A 15,331-nucleotide genomic window follows, 5' to 3' on the forward strand; every position below is an offset into this window, starting at 1 on the left:
TTGTGCTGAGGTATTTGTGATGAAAGGAGCAGCTCATCTGAGCTTGCAATTCATGTACAAAAAAAAAAAATAATCTTGTCCTAAAGCCTTGTTTACTTACAAAGAACATGCAGAGGTGTGCAGTTCAGAAATTATCTGTGACTTGTTGGGTTGTAAGGGATAGAAAAGTCACTGCATAGGAATTGATGATGCTGGGCTTGATCTTATTTGATTGCAGGTCTTCCCATTGCAGTGCAATGAACTCTTTCCGTGGAGGATAACTGTGTGGGGCAGGTATCTCTGCCCTACCTCAGGCTTCTGCAGCCTATTTCTCCTCTCCTGAGTCCTGTGAAGGTGGGAAGGTCAGGAGGAAGTATTGCTTGGGGCAGAACCAGCCATGGGGAGGAAATGGTGCAGCTGGACCATAAGCAGTGGGGTGTTAAAGAGCTGATTTGGGTCAGCACATCTGCACATCAGCACATCTGCAGATGGGCATTCTATGCTGAGAGCTTGGTCCCTGGGTAACTCGGTGACCCCACCCCATCATGGTGCGGCTTCAGGGCATAAAGGAAGCTGAAAATTTAGGTTTCCAAGTCCTAAGGTGGTAGGTTGAACCTTCAGGAAGCGTGGAGAAAAGGAATGACTTTGCACATAGGGATTTGTGGTGAGGGTGAGCAGGTCTGGTGGCCGAGTGGCCAAGTGGAGATGGGACACAGATTGAGTCCTTCCTGGGAAGCTGCAGCAATGTCTGCACCCGCTGCCAGGGGTGCCACGGCATGGACATCCCATGGGCAGGGTGCTGCCCAGCCCTTCCCATGGGGCTCTTGCAGAAGGAGCCCACTCCTTGGTGATTTTGGGGGGGATCCCATAGCCTGGTTTGGGAAGGGGACACTGGACACTGTGCTGGGTGAAGATGTCGGACCTTAAGTTGAGAGGGGGATGCTGGAGGGGGGAACAACGCATTTGGGGGAACAATGCCAGATCCTGATTTTCTTGGTGGGGAACGGCCGGAGCCGCTTTTTCTTCTTTTGGCTGGGGAGGGGAAAACCCAGGTGGCAACCCCGGGTTTCTGGGGAGTTGGGAGGAGGGGGGGGGGAGCTCGAGATGCTGCCGCCGGCGGGGGATGCCAAGGGTTAAGGGGGCGGGCGGCGGCGGGGCGGCGCTGGCGGAGCCGATTGCAGCGGCTCCTGCGGCTTCGGCTGCGCCGGGCGCGGAGCAGCGGCGGGGAGCGCGGGCGGAGCCCCCCGCCGGAGCCCCCCGCCGCCCCCGGCCCCGCCGTCCTCCCCCCCGCCGCCACCATGGTGCAGAAATCCCGCAACGGAGGCGTCTACCCGGGCCCCGCCGCGGAGAAGAAGCTCAAGGTGGGCTTCGTGGGGCTGGACCCGGGCGCCCCGGACTCCAGCCGGGACGGAGCGCTGCTCATCGCCGGCTCCGAGAGCTCCAAGCGGGGCAGCATCCTCAGCAAGCCCCGCTCCGGGGTCTCAGGCAGCGGGAAGCCCCCCAAAAGGAATGCTTTTTACCGCAAGCTGCAGAATTTCCTCTACAATGTGTTGGAGAGACCGCGGGGATGGGCTTTCATTTACCACGCATACGTGTGAGTAAAAAAGGGTGGGGGGCAAACCTGATGGCAGAGACTCCCCCTCTGCTCGGTCTGCCCTCCTCCACCCCTCCCAGCCCCCCAAATGCGCCGAGGGAGGGAGGATGCTCCAGCTGCAGAGCGGGTGCGGGGAGGGGATGCCGGGTGCCAGGGCTGGCTGGGGAGCCCCGGGGGATGCTGCGGGGGGCGGAGGCTGAGCCTCTCCCCCCCTCCAGGGCAGTCGGGCTGCCGGACCGGGCCGCCGCTGCATCTCGCATCCCTCATCCCGCATCCTGCATCCCTCGCCCCAGCCCAGGCGGTGCCCGGGGACGGGGCGGGAGGCGGCGATCTCCATGCGGGGAGGGGGGTGGGGGGGAGAAGCTGCCCCTGCAGAGCTGGCGGGTGGCTCCTCGGAAAGGTGCGATGCACCCTGTTCCCCCTGCCCGCTCCTGCTTGCGGGGGAAGGGGCTGCTCATGCGGTCGGTGCAGGGGGCTGGAGCAGCGGGAGTGACGGGTAGCGACTGTTCCTCCGTCTTGCTTGAAATCACCATAGCAATGCTGAGAGCAGAGGAACAAAAAGCTCTGCTCAGGCACTGTCTCTCCCCGCCCCCCCCCCCCCCCCCCCCCAGCATCCTTTCCCCTCCCCGGCCCCATCTTTGCACGTTGGGTGGCTGAGGAGGGTTTGGGGATGGGTTTGGTTCTGGGGCTTTGCTCAGGGTTCTGGAGCTATTTCTTGCCCCCGTGGGAAGCGGCTGAATTAGAGATGTGTCTAGAAAGAAATGCTAATCAGTGTCTGGGGCTCCCTGCCTGCACAGAGCCGAGCGGTAAACAAAGGAGCATCCCTGGGTGCACATCTCCCCCCCGGCACCGAGTTTTAGGCAGAGATGGCCCAGATGACCCTCCTCTGGCAGAAGGATGCCCATCTCTGAGGCATTGCTGCATAGGAGAGCAGATGACTTCCCGTTGTTCCCAGGACTGCAAAGGGTCAAGATAAATCACTGTGTTACTGCAACTCCCTTCCCTCTGGGACTTTCCACAGTCCCACCAGGCTCTTCTGCAGGCCTGGGCTCAGGTTGGAGTGCTCATGCCCTTGGTGTCAATGGTTGGTTTGGTTTTTTTTGTTTCTGTGTTTTTCATCATGGCCAGGGCCTCTGTCAGCCCCGGCAAGAGGATTTTTGGGGCCTTTTCTGTTTCCCCCCCCCCGCCATCCTTTTGGTGTTATGCTATTGTAAGATAAGGAGTTGGGATGTGCTTTCTGGTCCTCAGCCATTTTGTACATTGTACATTGAGGCTTCCAGGGAGGTGTTAGTGGGACTGGTCGAGAGGTGAGATCCTGGCTGGGTGGAAAGGGAAGCTTTTCCTTGCACTGCTGCAAGTTCGGGTCCTCGGGGGATCTTGTGCCCCAAGGGAAACAGGAGAGGAGAAGAGAGAGCATCTGTGGAGCTCAGTTGCAGCTATGATGAGTCCAGTCCTGGGCACCCTGAGCATCCTTTGTGCTTCTGGCCATCCTCTGGAGTTGTAGGTGGTTTGTGTCACAAAACCTTCCAGAATCGTGTGGAGGGGCCGAGCATCCACACTGGGAGCTGGGAGCTTCCCTGTGCGTGTGCCAGGGATGGGAATGTCGTGCAACGTGCACTGTACACTGTGAAACACAGGTGAGAGCCCAGCTTGGGACACTGGGGTGGCAGTGATAGAGATGGAAGGGGCTGAAAGCCAAATGACAAGCAGCAGGGGTAGCCCTGACTGTAAGAGCTTTATAAACAACTTTGGTTTCTTCAGCTACTGTATCTTAACTTCTGACCTGTTTGGCTCTCTGTGGTGGCATTTGCTTGGGCAGCCAGGAGTGCTCCCAGGCAGGAGCAGGGTTACCCCAAACAGATCTGTTCCCAGTGCCAAGCTGGGGTGCCCATTGGTTCTCCCAGCCCAAGCAGCTGTGTTTCTTCTGGGCTCGTGACTCTACTTGAGTCTGCTGTGACAACACATGGAGCCATTGAAAACCATCCCCACCCATGCACCTGCTGGGAAAGAAAGGCTGAATTCAGGGCTGGAGTGGGAATTGCCCCAACGTCTGTGAAGCATTGGTGATATAATTATTTTTTTTATGGTGTATTGGGAAGTTATATGAATTCCAGTCTTCTGAACTGTACATATGATAGGTTTAGCCTTGGCAGTTTCTGTTTTGCTATTTAAAGAGCTGAAGGATTTGGTAAACTTCCTACAAAGTCCCCAGGATAAGCTCATGCACCAGTTATCAGCCTTTGCTGCCCGGGTGAATCCGGCATGGCCTGTGTCAGGTCTGTGAGTGTTGGAATGGGGCAGGGAGGGGCTTTCCTGGGTTTCTGTAACTGGAAGTCTCTAAGCCAGCCAGCCAGGACAGATAAAAAGCTTAGTTGCTGCATATTTGAAGATATGGGAGGATGATGAGACTGGCTCAAGGTCATAAAGTTTGTATGGAAGAGCTGGAACCATCCAGATGTCCCGATGGCCGGTGCAGTGCCCTACCCGTGCTATTGGGGTCATTCTGTCTCCTCCTGCCCCAAACCCCATTTTGTGCCAAAGCCTTGAGCACAAAAGCACCTTTAGCTCCCATGCTGCAGGAATGGGAGTCCTGAAAAAGACTGTGGATGAGGGTGCCTTGTTCTGCTGCTGTCTTGGGCTCAGTCAGACCCCCACCCCGACCCCACCTGCCAGCACCCCTATTTCTCTGCTCCTGCTGCTCACAGGGGCTTTCTTGCAGAAAGCTTTAGGAGCTATTTCCAGTGTGAATGAGTTTGTGACCCTGCAAGGCTGGGTTTTTAGCTTGTAGAGATGCTTATAGACCCAGCTGCGTTTCTCAGTGTGGAGCTGCTCCGAGGCCACTGTGCTGCTCCCTGCACCCAATGCCGGAACACAAACTGTAGGGACTGTCCCAGCATGGAGATGCTTTAACAAATATGAGAGGTGCCTCTGGGTCAGTACCTCTGACAAATCCCTGTCTGCAGAGGCCCATCTCCCAGGTAGGTTCTGCACCAAGTGATCGATGCTCTGCCTTGAGATACCCGTGCAGGTTGCATTTATTTCCAATGCTGCATCCCAGATCCAATCCATCTGATTTCATTCCCCCACCTCTTTCTGTTGTCGCTCATTCCCATCCACACCATTTCATGCATAAGGAACCAGGGAAATTCAAACCAGGGAAACTCCCCCATTTCCCTCCTCGCCCCCAACTCCAACTCATTAACGTGGTCTCATCTCAAATGTTACCTCTCTAAAAGTGCTGTGAGCAAAAGCACAGTTTTATATTTTTGTGTTTGGATGCATTTTTATACTTAATAGCTCTTCCTACACTGACACAACTGGGTGACCTGCTCATGGGAGCTGTGTGTATACAGATCATATGTAATATATATTTCGCATTGCCCCATGGACAGCTGAGCCTGGTGGGCTTCATTTTTGAGTGTGGCTGGAGGTGGACTCTGGTTCCCCTATCTCATCATCTCTCAGTACTCCGGTATTTCTTTCATCATCTTTCTTTTTTATTCCTCCCCCCACCCTTTTTTTTTTTTTGGCAGATCCTTAACGATGCAGCACGTGGCCTCATTCTGTTCAAGGCTGAGCTGAAACTTGAAAAGTTGAGATGTGTCTAAATAGCAGATCAGGATTTTTGAGAGATGCAGCAGCACTCGGATCTTGAGGCAGTTTTGTGCACAAGGAAGCAGCTGGCTTCCAAAATGATCTGATTTTATTTCTTTGAATAATCTAAGTGTTTTTTTCCTCCTTCTATCCCTTTTACCTTGGTTACTGTAACCTGTCCTGTGCTCAGAGGTGCTGAGTTGGAAGGGCTGCAATACTTGAAAGTGCTTTTATTTCAGGGGGGACCACTGTGTTCTGTGCCAGTCTAAGCAAGGTACTTGCAGTGGGCACCTCCATAGCCTGATGTGTCTGGAAGCCCATTTGCTGATCTGTGGGTGAGCTGCTCATACTTGGCCTCTGAAGAGGAGGGGCCTGGATTTGGGGCAGTGGCAAGAAAACATCCTGGATTCAGGCACTTTTAAAGCTGTGTCCTCAGGAACCAACATAATTCTTGCATTTCCTATTTAGAATTTAGAACCCTAATGCGCCTTTTTAACTGTGTTAAAAATAGTTTGGGTGCATTTTTTATCTGCATACTGTGCACCATACATTCAATTAATTAAGCAAGTGCACGGACTTAAATTATAATAAGGAAGAACATTTCCTCTCTGTCTAATTCTCTTAAAATTTCCTTGTACCATCCCCATCCCATTTGTTCTTCCCTTTTAACCCTGTCACAAGCCACCTCTCTCTTCAGAGAGTCTCCTGCCCATGCTGCATCCTGGCATGGCCACAGCTGGCACGGCGGGAGCATGAGGAGTGGATGCAGTTGCTTCCCTGGAGGTCCAGGGTTTCTCAGTGCAGGTGTGGCCCCTTTTGTTACTCCTTCCTCCCCTCAAGGTCTGATGAGAACGTGGTTATTTCACACAGATCCATTCCCAGATAACGTCTCACATCAGAATTTTGGGGTAAATGTAGTTTGACAGTCTCAGATATCCATCCCCAAACTCTGAGGAGTGGGGTGGTTCATGCCAAGCCCTCACCCACAGTGTTATTGCAGGCAGGTACAATGCCACCAAACTCAGCCCATCCTCCAGTGACATACAGGGACCTCCTGGATTCTCCTTCCCACCTCTTAGTTGAGTACTTGGGGTGAAGGAGCCAGCACAGATCTCCCACCAGTGCTGAGCCTCATGGGTGTGCTGGGCTTTGACCTGCAGGGCTGGTGCCCTCAGCCGAGTGGTTGTGTCCTCCTGAGGGGCCAGGGGGACCTTCACGGTGTGAAGCCTCACGAGCTCCTCCCCAGCTTAGTCAGAGCTTGGTGGGAGCAACCTGATTTCAGTCGCTCTAATGTGTCACGTTCCAGGCGTCACACTCACCCCACACTGACATTAAGGGAACGAAAAACAAGCTGATCCCCTGGGTGACCTCCTTTTGGTGCTGCACAAACCTCACTCAACCAGATGAGTCTTGCTACAGCTCAATTTATTATTTATTATAAGAGGAAATAACCCAAAAAGCAAGCCCTAAATCATATACCAAAGGGAAGATGGGCACTGCTGAGAGATGCAGTTAGCAAAAATCAGGTTTCTTGATTTTTTTTGCATTGCAGCAGAAGGAAGGGACATCAGTAGGGTAAGAAATTGTGGTTGCTTTGGCAGGGCAGAGGGTTTGCCTGTCACTTAGGCACCAATGGTGCTTACAATGATAAAAACACCTGAGTTTAGTGTTTGACTTATGGGATTTAAGTAGCAAACACTTAGCCCTTCATAATCCCTGTTAAGGCAGCCCAAATGCTTAGCTGGTTTCTTAGTTCTTGAGGAACAGATTCCTCTTTAGGTTGTGGTGATGGGGAGATGTGCCAGTCCTTTTTCCTGCTATGTGATGTCCTGTGGAACAGGTAGAGGAGAGCTGAGAAAGGTGGGGAGTGATTCCTACAAAGGATTAAACTGTCAGTGGCCTGTCCCTGTTGGTGTGAGGTCTCTGTTCCCAGTGCATCAGAGGAGTCTCCAGCACCACACATTGCTTCAGAATAATGCAATATTTGTCCAATATTTAATGCAATAATGGTTCAAAAGGAACCATGTTGCAAAAACAGATTGTTTTGGTGGTCTACACTGAGTGTCCTGAATGTTTTTAGATGGGACCTGTGATGAAAGCTGATCTGACTAGTGAGCACATGACAGCAAAACCAGGTAGTGCAGAAGGACAGTGAACACAGTGGTTTGGCTGGTGCAGCTGGGTCCTTCACCACTGTACATTTAAATGGCTCCTAATCAGGTTGCAAGACAAAAAAAAAGGCTTGGGCTATTCTGACAGTCACCTCTGGCAAAAGATGGCCCCACGTGGACTGCAGGAGTAGGTATTTAAGTGTGGCCCCTTGGTGGATGTGCCCATCTACCCATATTGAAAGAAAAATGTAAATTTTCTCCAGTAAAAACAAGTTGTGTGACACTTGATCTGACTTGTTCAGCTCGTCTGCTGTGACCTCAGCTCCCCACTTGGTTCTCCTGGCCTTCTCCTGGGTAAACTGCAAATGCAGCCTCCTGTGACACTTACAGTGGAGGTGTTTTGGGGGCGTCATGTGCAATTATTCTAAAGCACTGAAATAATTACTCACAGTGTTTGATGGGGAGCATCTCTCCCAAGGCACCGGCTGGGATGGCGAGAGCTGCTTTATTACAGCCCCAGGGCTTCTTGACAGTCTACCTGTCAATAACTGAGGGAGTGCAGAGCATTCCTCCAGAACTCTCTGGTCTCTCTTGGGCATCACTCCAGCCTCTTAATGTACTTTTTAGATGTGTGGAAAGCTTTGGTGTTGGTAAACATCCAACCAGTAACTTTTTTTAGTGGATTGGATGTCAAAGGACAGCCTTTTCCAAGGCGTGAGAAGCAAGAACACCTCTGAAATCTTCTCTCCACTTGCTCTTGCTGCTCTAGGGAGGTGATTTAAAGCTCCATCAGAGTCACTGGGGCTGTTGGGTGCAGCAGCAGCCTTGGCTTTGCAAGTGCTGTGACTGAGCAGTCACTTGGTTTGTCTGGGGACTTAAAACGTCCAGTCATTTCAGGTGGAGTGGGCTTTCAGCTTGAATTTGGTGATGCTCAGATACAAGCTGGATTCCTTTGAAAATCCTATGGAAATCCCACAGGAGACTCAGTGCAGGTTAATGTGGGCAGGTTTGCCTTCTGGAGGTGCCCAGTGGTCTCTGCTGATGGCAGAGGGAGCCTAAGTTCCCTTGCACACCTTAGGGGAGAGTTGGTTGGGATGAGTCCAGACAAGGAGGACAGAAGACAGAGCCTGGCATGATTTCCAACTGAAAACTGGAGTGAGTTGAGGCATCTCCCACCTCCTTCCTCCAGCCCCAGTAGGAACTGGGGTGTTCAGAGCCAGAACTACACTGTAGATTCCTCGCCAGGTAAGGTCAAGGTGAGAGATGAGGCTGATCCACACTGAAATGGGATGACCAGGATCTGACATCCACGTTTACTCAGCCACATTTGAGAAGTGGTTTTGAGAAAGGAACCATTGTAGCAAACCCTGATCAGCTCTTGTAGACCTGCAACCCAAGACTCAGGGGAAATCAGAAAGTAATCAAGCCTTGCTAATACTTGTTCCTAAGCAGCTCCAGTTGTGTTTTGGCTCTTGGAGGGGAGCACCCGGTGGTCAGTCCCCATTCAGAGATCCTCCTTTGTTAATGCCTCCTGTGGGAGGGTAGGACAGGGAAAAGAAACAAGAGGACAGGCAGAGGGAATGACTGAGTTAGGAGGCAACTTCTTTCTGCCTGAGGATCCGGGCAATCCATCGTGGCTGGTGCTTGGTCTCTTCAGGACAGAATTGAAAGAGGCAGAGATTTTGCCTTCCGGAGGGTCTTTCCCAGAGATTCACAAATTCCTCATTTGTAAACAAACACTGATCTGCCTGGAAGTCCTGCTTTCTCATTTAGAGCTCTGCCAGCCTGGGGAGGTGACAGTGTCACAGCAAAATATGGCTGGGGTGGCAATGGAACTGCTGTCACGCACTGCAGTGGATGAGCACAGCAGGGCAGGCAATCCTAACACAGCTTCCACAGCTGGGCTGTCACTCTCTATGAAGTTATTATGATGCCCAGGAAAAAAAGAATTAGCTAGCAGAAATCCTGACTCAAAGGTGACTCGTGTACAAACCCCTCTTCTGTCTCTTGTGTGAGTGTCTGGGTACCTGCTGTGTGTGTTTCTTGCAGCTTTGGTTTGATGTGATGGGAAAAATTAATATGAGGTGCAAAAGAAAAAATTCAGTCAAAGAATAGTTAAAATAAATAGAAAGAAGAAAATAATACTCTGTTAATATTACATCAGTGTGCAAGCACCCCTAATGGAAGTAGAAGTCTACAAGCCTCTGTTTTGTGCATCAAGTCAAAGAGAGCCAGTCCATGCTTTAAGACTTGGTGTATTGAACAGTCAAGACAGATGAAAGGCATAAAGTAGTTGGGGCACTGCTGGTAAATGTTATCTTTGCTCCACTTTTCTTTTTAACAGTATTTCCTGTCATCTTATTTGCTTTTAAATTGGTGGGTTGGTTTCTATTCATGCTCCTTGGGTTTGCAGAAGAAGCTGGGGTTGGCTTTGGCTACAGCAGACTGCCAGGGACATGGGGCAGCTCATCTCAGTGGGAAATCTCATGGTCTGAAGATCTCAGCAGAGTTAATGTTGGGCTGGGAGGATGAGGGTGGCACATCTTCCCAGGGACATGGATCACCCACAGCGGGGCAGTTTGCTGTGATGTCGCTGTTCATTACAGATGCAGCACGTAGAGGGCTGTGCATGAGTCTTATTGACTTTCTCCCGTTCGAGTGTTATATGTGGCAGCAAAATCACAGCGCTGGGAGACTTTCTCCTGCATGTTTATGGGCTTTTGCACAACTCAGAGTCTCAAAGTGGCCATTAATTGGGTTTATGCTTGCTGGGAGGTTCGTTACCTGATCTGAAGAATGTAATAAGGGATGTAAGAGCACTCCATTTTTCACTCAAGAGGGGAGCAAAAGAGGTAAATATAAATATCTGTATATTATAGCTGGACAAACAGGGAGTGAGGCTGTGTTGCCTCCTGCCACTCCAAGCCATACGGTGGTTAAGCCTGAGTGCTTCCACATGGGGCAGTGAAAAACAAAAGCTCTCCCCAATAACGAGGTCAACTCATTGGTCTTGAGGCTGGTAGACTGCAGGAAGGGCTTAGGCTGGTGTGCCCATTGCATCAATGTTGGACACTGTTTTTTTTCTGTGGTTACTCATCCTTCCTCTTCCTCCATGTCTGGCAAGGCTGGAAATGCCACGTCATGTCCAGTTAACCCCTAGCTGGGCCTTCCTCCAAGTTTTCTGGGGTTTATTAGCAATAATTCGTGCTTTTAGGACTAGTGAGATTCCTGAGTCATCTCCTTAGGCAGGGAGCTATTTATTTCAGTGTGTGTGTTACACTCCCCAGGAGTGGGTGTCTCTCTTCCGCTTTTGGATCCTGCCCTGACTCTATATAAAGACTCCTGGCTTGAATGAGCAGCAAAACCAACCCTCAAACTGGATCCATCACTTGGAAGGTTCGTGCTGCTGATCCCGTCTCTCCTGGCTGAAGGAGCATGGCCATTTCGAGCATGGGTAGGAGCTTGCATGGGACATTTATCCACCTTGGGGTGTTACAGCTGCTGGGACAGCTCATAGGGATGCAGAGGGCTGGGTATCCCTGTCCAGGAGCATCTCTTGCTCTACAGTGGTTCATGATGGAGGGGTAGGTGTGATTTGTAACCTCTTTTCTCCCCAGAGGTTGATTTGCTGATGCTGTTGGGTTTTTGCTCATTGTGGTTTTTCTTACTTAGGAGAGGTGAGATATTGAGTGGTTGTAATTCCCTGTTGGTGTTAGAGCAGGGACTGGAGGTGCCATGGGCAAATGTGGAGGGGCTCCTCAGAGACACTGCCAGTGCTGGAGCTGCCAGGTTTGCAGGAATTTCGTTGTGTCATTTTTCCCAGGATGGGCCTTTTCACAGGCATGGTTGTGTGGTGGCCTTGCAGAAAGCTGCCTTGCTGCATGTGAGTTTGGGGGTGAAGGAGAGCCTCGTTACATAGCACCTCTCTGGGGAGCTGCAGAGAAGCCAGTGTGCTGATGGCAACGTGCATCCAAAAGCTGACTTCACACCCAATTAAGCATCACCCTGAGCCAGAGGGACAAGTCCTCATGTCATTATGTCTTGAACTCAATTGCTGGCACTTCATGAGGGCTCTGTTTCCACAGCCTGAGGGAATGAAACATTTAATCTGTATCAGCATTAGAGAAACTTGGTTAATGTGACCTCGTGGTTTGGTTCTTGTGGGTAGTGGATGCACATCACTGTGGTTGTCTTTTTCTTAGTTATGGCTATTCCTGTAAGGAAGGAAATAGACCTAAAGAGAAAGGGAATTTCCTGAGCTCTTTGTAATTTATGAGAATTTTGCATTGAATTTTTCTTCTCCACATTTTTGTCTTTAAACATCTAAATGTTTTTAATGCTATCCCTAATTAGCAGCTTCTCACTAATCATATCAGCTAATGAGGGGTAGGAAGAATTTCTGCACTGACCTTTTGTTGCTGCTGATGTTTTTCTTTTCTGCAGCAGAAATCAGATATAATTTGAAACCTTCTCTGAGCTGCCCCTCCTGCACTCCCCGATGCGTGTTTGTGGGTGGTGGGAGCATCTTGAGTCGTGCTAAATGGCACAGAGTGAGCTGCTGAGGGTTAGTCTGGGAATCAGTAGATCTCCCATCTAAGTCTGTGATAAACAAAATCGTAGAATTGGGTTGGAAGGGACCTTAAACCTCATCTCATTCCACCCTCCCTTCCATGGAAAGGGACACCTTCCACTAGATCAGGTTGCTCCAAGCTCTGTCCAACCTGACTTTAAACATTTCCCGGGATGGGGCAGCCACAGCTTCTCTGGGCAGCCTGTGCCAGGGCCTCCCCACCCTCACAGGGAAGGATTTCTTTGAAATATCTAATCTAAACCTGCCCTCTGTCAGGTTTAACACCATGTAGATCTGAAACTTAAATTGGTGAAGGTTTAACCAGCCTTAGGATGGAGGGAATGATTTGAGGTTTTGAGTATAGGGAAAGGTAATGAGAGTCTCTGAATAAGGCAAATGAATGGGACTGTTTTACTGTAGACATCTAGAAGTGGGTGAGACATATCCCAACCTCAGATCTTCACCCTGTGCTTTGGAAAAGCCAGATCTAGGAGACCTGCTAGTCCTTCAGGGCTTAACATTGCCTGGACTTGACCCATCCATGTGCAAGGACTTGGGGAGCACCTCCATCGAACTTGCCTTTTTTGCTGCCCCTCTTTGCAAACGCTCTGCAGAGCAAACAGCTTGCTGTGGGTGTGTGCTTGGCAGAGAGTACCTGCCCAAACCCCATCCCACCGTAGAGAAACAGGCTGAACCTCCAAAGGGAGTTCAGTTCTCCCTAGCCCTCCTCTTCTGGCTCTTCCCCACATGGGAGCCGATGGCTGTTAAAAACCCCAGAGGAACTAATGAAGCTCATGAATTGCCTCCCCATCTGCAACTCTTTAGTCTGCTGCCACATCCCTGTGGGATGTATTGGGAAAAGTGGCCAGAGCCAAACCTGACCTGTGACAGCATTCCCTTTCTGGCTGCAGTGGGCCAGTGGGATGTGAACCCCACCTGGGTAACACAGGGGGCTGGTAGAACCCAGGGAGGTAAGCACAGACCTGATGGGGTTGCTCACTTACATTCCATTTGCTAACAGGCAGCAGGAATTAAATGGAGATTAATTAAACTTTTTTTTTTTTCTCCTCCTTCCTGCTTCCTCTTGCTCTTTGCTGTTTCTAGGGAAGACTGAAAAAATGTGCTAGAGAGGAAGCTCAGCTCTGAGCATCCCTTCATGAATTCAGAATATGGCCCCCGTGGGACTGCAGGGAAAGGCCCTCTAATTATAGGGAATGTCCTGTGAGGCCGGGTTACACAACCAGGATGGAGAGCTGCTCCTGCTCTGGTTTAGCAGCAGGCTGATGATGCTGTAACTCCAAATACTACCTGGCTATTATCCATTCATTGCTTTTTGTCGCTGTCGGTGTCCTCAGCGCACGGCACAGACCACTCGCGAGGCTCCGAGCCAAGGAGGAGGTGGGAGGGAGCGTGCGGGATCATAAAAGGGCCATTTGGTACTTAGAGTGCCCGGTGACATAATTCCCAGACAGCCCGAGCGTATCTCGGAGCCGGCTGACGAGTCGCCGGGGAGATTTGGCTCCGATGCCACCGAGTGAAGGTGACTCCTTCCCAGCTCTGGCAGGAGCAGGATGCCCTGATGGGGAATTCGTGCTGCGGCGTCTGCTCGCGGGCTCCGCACCGGCTGCTGCCGCTGGGTCAGGAGCCAAACCACCGTCCGGGAACGGGATTTGGGACTGTTGCAGCTGCCCTGAGCTGTTACAAGGGGGAGGACGAACACCTTGGCTCTGGTGCTGGGCATGCCCTGGTGTCACGTGCTGGAGGACGCTGCTCCTGCCTGCTCCCGGGTGGCTTTGTGCTGTCATTTAAGATGCTGTGTTGGCTCTGGTCCATCTGAGCCTTGGTTGCTGGTGTGCTTTGCAGTGGTTTTGTGCCAGGGTTTGTTCTGCTCCAGAAGGATTTGTTGTTTGCTGAGTGCCATGGGCATGCCTTGAACTACTCCTGGGCTTAACCTCAGCTGTGCCCCCTCGTGCAGGGGGAATCATTACCTTCTTTTCCAGTTTGAGAGCTGAGGTAGGGAGGAATTCAGTGACACAGGATGCCTGCAGCATGAAATCCAGCATCCCTGCTCCCCAGACTGTAACCCTAGCCTCTCCCTCCTCCAGCTGCAATAACCATTTCCCATACAGACAGCATGTATCCTTGTCCCATCAGGCCTTCCTAAGCTTTGAATTATTAAATATTGTCTCTAATCTCCATTATAAAGGTTGTTAAAGCACAGTTACTTATCAGAATAGAAAATGCTGATTTTGGCTTTATCTGCTTGTGGGATTTACAATAAATAAGAAGAGTTTAAAAAAAAAGAGGGGAGGGCTGGAAGCATTCAAGGCCAGGTTGGAAGGAGCTTGGAGCAACCTGGTCTAGTGAGTGGCATTTCTACTGATGGCAGGAGGGTTGGAATGAGATGATCTTTAAGATCCCTTCTGACCCAAACCATTCTGTGATTCATGAAAAAAAAATCACAAGAAGCTGAGGTTTTAGGTAAACAAAGAGAAGTAACATCTTCACAAGAGGATGTCCAGCTTTGTCCCAGTACCCATGTGATCACTGGTTTATGTCTTCTGTTCAAAACAAAATCCCATGCGAATTCATTAGTGTTAATAGGCTGAAGAGTGGTTGCAGCTGTGATTTCCGTGATGCCCAATTACAGATTGTGCTCTGGGAGTGCCCCTTCCCACCCCCCCACTTCCTCCTCCTCCCTCAGCTGGCAGAGACCTTGGCAAACCAGCCTTCAAGAGCAAGGACTGCACCTTTGGCTCAGAGGGAGCAAGGAGGAGGTGCAGATGCAGAGCAGGAGACCCAGGGCCAGCTGCAGACTCCAAACAGCTGCTTTATCCTGCTGGTTTATTGTGGTTTCTGGGAGCCTGCAGTCCTGGCTGCGGATTGCCGTAATTCCCAAGGTCAGATCCATGCTCACTGCTTGTAAGAAGTCGGGTGGTACCTGCTGCTTTGCAGGAGGCTGTGTTTGAGCAGCAGGAACCCGGGCCATGGTCCTGCTGTTGGTTATTCCCTTGCTGTAGCAGTGTCTTGCCCCACAGCTGGGCACATCTCTGTATGCCTGAGTGGAACTGCTTGATGTGACCCAGGCAGGTGATCAATCCCCTGTATTTTCCAGGGGTTGAGAGTGAGCTGGGAATTGCAGGCAGGGTCTCACTGTTGTCAGGCTGGATCTGATTTCATCTGGACCTCATGGAGAGGCACCATCTCCTTCTCCTGTTCCCAGGTTAAGCTGCAGCAGCTCTCCCAGGCAGCAGTACAGCACGATGCCGCAGGGCTGGGGGAGCTGCTGGGGAACTTGGATCGTGCCTGAGAAAAGGGGGTTAAAAACAGGTTTTCACAAGCCTTTGCCTGCCATTTTAAATGGGAAGGATGTTTCCCTGGCAACGAGATGGATGCTTCCCAGCAGAGCATATGGCTTCCATCGACTTTGATTTACCAGCGTGTTGAAATGGCAGCTAGATAATCTCTTTTCAGCTTTAATGT

The 15,331-nt window shown here is 50.9% G+C and overlaps 1 protein-coding gene across 16 annotated transcripts in view; it reads left to right on the forward strand.

The window, feature by feature from the left end:
* Window positions 1-1,180: 1,180 nt before the first annotated feature.
* The window catches only part of KCNQ2 (potassium voltage-gated channel subfamily Q member 2), a 65,634-nt gene continuing 51,483 nt past the window's right edge, over window positions 1,181-15,331 (forward strand). For 7 of the 16 annotated variants that reach the window (XM_064674003.1, XM_064674007.1, XM_064674009.1 and 4 more), the window contains exon 1: window positions 1,185-1,573. In XM_064674003.1, the coding sequence (XP_064530073.1) occupies window positions 1,278-1,573 (296 nt within the window). In that variant the 5' untranslated portion in view covers window positions 1,185-1,277. Of the gene's footprint in view, window positions 1,574-15,331 lie in introns of all 16 variants that reach the window. The other 9 variants (XM_064674008.1, XM_064674012.1, XM_064674019.1 and 6 more) reach the window with 4 other exon arrangements.

The sequence above is a fragment of the Pseudopipra pipra genome, chromosome 17 (assembly GCF_036250125.1).
Source record: "Pseudopipra pipra isolate bDixPip1 chromosome 17, bDixPip1.hap1, whole genome shotgun sequence".
NCBI lineage: Eukaryota > Metazoa > Chordata > Aves > Passeriformes > Pipridae > Pseudopipra > Pseudopipra pipra.